Source organism: Tiliqua scincoides, chromosome 4, assembly GCF_035046505.1.
Source record: "Tiliqua scincoides isolate rTilSci1 chromosome 4, rTilSci1.hap2, whole genome shotgun sequence".
NCBI classification, from domain to species: Eukaryota; Metazoa; Chordata; class Lepidosauria; order Squamata; family Scincidae; genus Tiliqua; species Tiliqua scincoides.
Window position 1 is genome coordinate 90023 of NC_089824.1, and position 4494 is coordinate 94516.

General features: G+C 50.7%; 1 protein-coding gene across 1 annotated transcript; it reads left to right on the top strand.

Moving 5' to 3' along the window:
• The first annotated feature begins 2423 nt into the window (after nucleotides 1-2423).
• On the top strand, nucleotides 2424-3437 carry CCDC166 (coiled-coil domain containing 166). The gene has a single exon (XM_066623033.1). The coding sequence runs from the start codon at nucleotides 2424-2426 to the stop codon at nucleotides 3435-3437; it is 1014 nt and encodes a 337-aa protein (XP_066479130.1).
• The last annotated feature ends 1057 nt before the right edge of the window (nucleotides 3438-4494 follow it).

Below are 4494 nucleotides of genomic sequence, written 5' to 3' on the forward strand. Positions count from 1 at the left end.
ACATTTCCAAAAGAGCTCACACAATTTCGGAAATTCAGAACATCTCCCGCTGAGTTTAGTCTACAGGTGCACACAGAATGGTTTTCATGGACTCACATAAATGAAACTCCGTAAGAGGTGTCATGATTCCTGGGGTGTTGTGACCCATGGACTGAAGAACACTGAATTATAGCATAATAAAACATATGCCTCATAAGTAGGGGCGTTGGGAAACGGCTTTATTTTTTGCTGATTTTATGATGTGGAAAAGTAGAAAGTGGTGTGATCATTTTAAACATTTTAGAAGTGTCCAGGGAGGTGACACAGGCGACATTGTGTCAGTGGATGCAGCCACTTCTAACTGGAAAAGTAAATTTCTGTGAAATATCTTGAACACCAAAAAGTGGTGTTTTGTGTTTTTATTCATATATTTTACACACAAAATGTGGCGTTTTGTGTTTTTATGTGTTTGTAAAACTCTAATATTACAGCTCTAATAAGTTGTCAGGCAGTGAATAACACAGTAAAAGGTCTGGCTCTGCTTTGAGAAAACGGCAACAATTTGATCTGTCCCCATGAGATTTGCCCTTTTTCCTTTCTGAGGCTCCCCTCAGAATCAGAAATAGTTTATCAGGTAGCCTGAAAGGGTCAGTGCTGCTGCCAGAGGGGGGGAAAAACCTCAAGCCCCACAAAACACTTTTGGGCAGTCCTTGGTTCCTGGTTCCTGGTCCAAGGCCGCCCTGTAGAGCTGCCCCTGCATCCCATGCAGAAGCTGGAGGGTTCAGGGCCCAGCATCACCTCCAGGTGGGGCTGCGCAGGCCCCCCCCCCCGCCTGGAAGTCTAGAGAGCTGCTGCCAGTCTGAGCAGGCAATTCAGAGCGAAATGGACACAGCACTGCTCCAGAAGGGGGGCTTCAGCTGTTCGCGGAATGCTTAGTCAGAACAAATTCCAAATCCTGGAATGACTTATGGGGTTGCTTTTTGTACGAACTTGTGTTCAAGTGTTGCTGTTTTTAAGGAATGTTCTTTGTCATAATTCCTCTGAAATCATATGGACTCGCAGTTTGCTTTTTCACCATATGAGTGAGGACTCCTGACTGGTTTTTGACCCATAGGAAGCTGCCTTGTTGTGAATCAGAACACGGGTTCAGCTCAGCAGTGCCGTGGTTCTCCAGGGCTTCCGGGCAGGGTTCCCATTCAGTCTCACCTGGAGTTGACGCCAGGGCTACAGAACACATATTATTCCTCCACAGAGCTACAGCCACAGTAGCTCAAGGCAGTGAATTTCTGCTTAGGGAAAAGGGAACAAGCATGTTGATAAAGGATAGAACATGATTTAGCTTGTATGCCCAAAATACTCAAGAGGGGACAGTTGAAAAAGGGATGAGGCAAGAGGAATCTTGAAGAATATTTGAAGGCCAAGAAGACTCCTCAAGGTAAGGGGCATTTGTCCACTTGCCCCAGGGAAAGTCCGAGCCTGGGCAAGAGTCTCTTGCCAAGAAATCTACTCAGACCTGCGACTGCTAATTCTGGTCCAAGCCCAGGTGGAGGCTAAGATAGGACTGTGCAGCTGTTGCCTCCTCCCTGGACACAATCTGCCCAGCCCTCTCCCTGCCCTTCCTACATCCCTGCACTACCTGGAGCAGCTCTGACCTGCTCCAGTGAGCATTCCTGCTTGCATTGGCACCAGCACAGGCTTCCTGCGGAGCCCCCGCCCTTCTGCACTGTTGCAATGTGCTTTATGGCATGTTTGCGACAGCACACACAGCACAGAGGTCACTGCACCAGCACATGGAGTGCTTCAGATTGTGCTGTAACCCAGTCTCCAAACACGAGGTCAGGGCAAAAGCTCCCAAACTTTGGAAACTGATTTTAAAGACAAGCAGTCAATAAAGTGGAAACAGCAGGACCACCCATGTCCTCTCCACTTCAGTGCAGGTTTGGTTGAATGGAGTGGACAACTGGCGGTTGGTGCAGCACAACCGGAAGAGGATTGGAAGCTTGTGTGTAGGGAGGGTGCGCCATTAGTTCACTGCCCCACCTTATCCCTCATAGGAAGGGCCTCCTCTATGACTTCTGTGACTTCCCTCCCTCCTCCCAGAATGAGTTCCAACTGGACAGAACCTCAACCCTCTAGCACAGTGATTTTCAGCCACTGCGCCATGACATATTGGTGTGCTGCAAACAATCCCCTGGTGTGCCATATTTGGGGGAGGATCGTCTATTAATAGGGCCGTGGGGGATGTGAGCCCCTAATGGCAGTGCAGTGTGCCTTGTCATTTGTAAGACAACTGACAGTGTGCCTTGACATTTTAGCACCTTGTCAGTGCGCTGTGAGATGAAAAAGGTGGTAGTGGCTTGCCTCCAAGTATGGAGGATGGCCATTGTGGTCTTTGCGTTTTCTTCTCTTTAGACAGTGCCTGAGAACACAACCCATAGCACAAAATGGGGCCAAAGAAAAAGACCCCCCAAAAGACCCCAAAGGGTAAAAAAGGCAAGGCCAAGGATGCAAAGAAGAGTGAAATCAGCCCTGCGCCCTTTGTCAGTGAGAGGGAGATATTCCTGCAGAAGGAATACGCTGTCCTAACAGAGCACATCAACACCTACACACAGCGTGTGAGGCACTTCCAGTGGGACAACGAGCACCTGGACAAGGAAGCTCAGCAGATTCGAGAGATCAGCAAAGCCTACCTCTCCTACTTGCTCAAGCGCAGCCTCCGCTGCCAGAACACCATCATCTCGCTGAACGACCAGAACCGCGCAGACTTGGCACAGATACGGAAGGAAAAGGCAGAACTGACCTCCCAGTATGCGGCCCAGGAGAAAGGGCTGCAAAGCCAGCTGTTTTTGCTGGAGTCCAAGTTCTTAGTCCTGAACAGGGAAGTTGAAGCAATGCAGCCCTGGAAGGACTTGCAGTTCCAGCAGCTGACCCGGATTCGGGAACTGGAGAAGGAGCTGCTGGTCATGAAAGTGCAGTACATGGAACAGATGCACAAGGTCAAGAGCCGGTTCTTGCAGCAGAAGGCAGAATATGAGATGGAGTCTCAGCATAAAATCCAAGCGTTGGCCAAACTGGCAGAGAAGGAAGCTGTGCGCAGCCTCATCCAGCACACCAAGCAGGTGAAAGCTGAGTACTGGCGACTGCGCCAAGAGCTGCTGAACCTCATCAGACAAGCCCAAACACTGAACACCTTCCGCCTCCAGCTCCGAAGGCAGCAGCAACAGCTCCTGCGGGAGCACTGCCACAGCGAAGACCTTGCACACATGCGCCACTGGCTCAGGCCTCGCAAGGCACAGCTGTTCATCCCGTCTGACAGCAGCTTTCGGTGCATTCCACTGTCCAACAGCAGGCTGAGCTCCCCTCAGGGCACAAACAGCCAGCTGCCGGAAGGCAAGGACCCAGGATCGCCCACAAGTGCCCAGCAGGCAGACAAGGCCTGTACCCCAAATCTGTGGTAGGGAGCCAGCTGTGTCTTCTTGTGGGGAGCCTCCAGAGCACAGTCCGTGTGAACGGCAGCAGAGGCAGGGAAGGTGGCAAGGGCTGGAATGCCGCTGGTGTGCAGAGAAGCACCAGTCAGGAGGGGCAGCAGCCCTCAAGCAGTGCAAAGCTCACTGAAAACCAGCTCTAACCAGGGCTGAGGCCAAATCATCAAATGCATTCTGCTTTCTCTACCTGAGCTGCTAATTAAATGGGGGGGGGAGCAGATTTAAGTGTGCAGTTGAGAGAGAGAGAGAGAGAGAGAGAGAGAGAGAGAGAGAGAATAAAGTTTGCAATCCAATCAGAACATTCTGGGCTCCAACCTTTGTCAACAATATTCAGCATTTGCATTGCTCTGTTTGGGTAGTTGCAGGCTTGTTGAATGTCAGCTTTGAGCTCTAACAGCAACCCTGCAGTGTGTGAATGTGCTGCTATTCCCACACTGCAGCTGGGGAACTGAGGCAGGAGAGGGTTCAAGGCAGAGGCAGGATGTGAAGTCGGTAGTCCTGCCTGGCAGCTGAGGGCCAGTCCTATCCAACTTGCCAGTACTGACGCATCTGTGCCAATGGGGCACACACTGCATCCTGCTGTGTGGGGGAGGCCTCCTCAGTGTGAGAGCCGCCTTGGGTCCCTTCAGGGAGAAAGGTGAGATATAACTAACTAACTAACTAACTAACTAACTAACTAACTAACTAAATAAATAAATAAATAAATAAATAAGAAAACATTTGTTCCTTTACCTTGTGGTGGCACTGGTGCTTGAAAGTTGGAAAGGATCGGGCCCTCAGTTGCCAAGCAGGACTCCCAGCTTCAAATCCTGCCTTTCCAGTTCCTTTCCAGCACTGGTGCAGCCGCAATGCCATGCCAATGCAGCCCCAACACACTAAGGAGTCCTCAGTGACTGCCCCCCCCCCAATGCAAGATGCAGCGCATGCCCCATTGGCACAGCTGCATCAGTGCTGGAAAGTTGGCTAGGATTAGGCCCTCAGTCTGTTACCACCCAATCCTATCTCCCACTCCCACATTGAAGCATGAAGC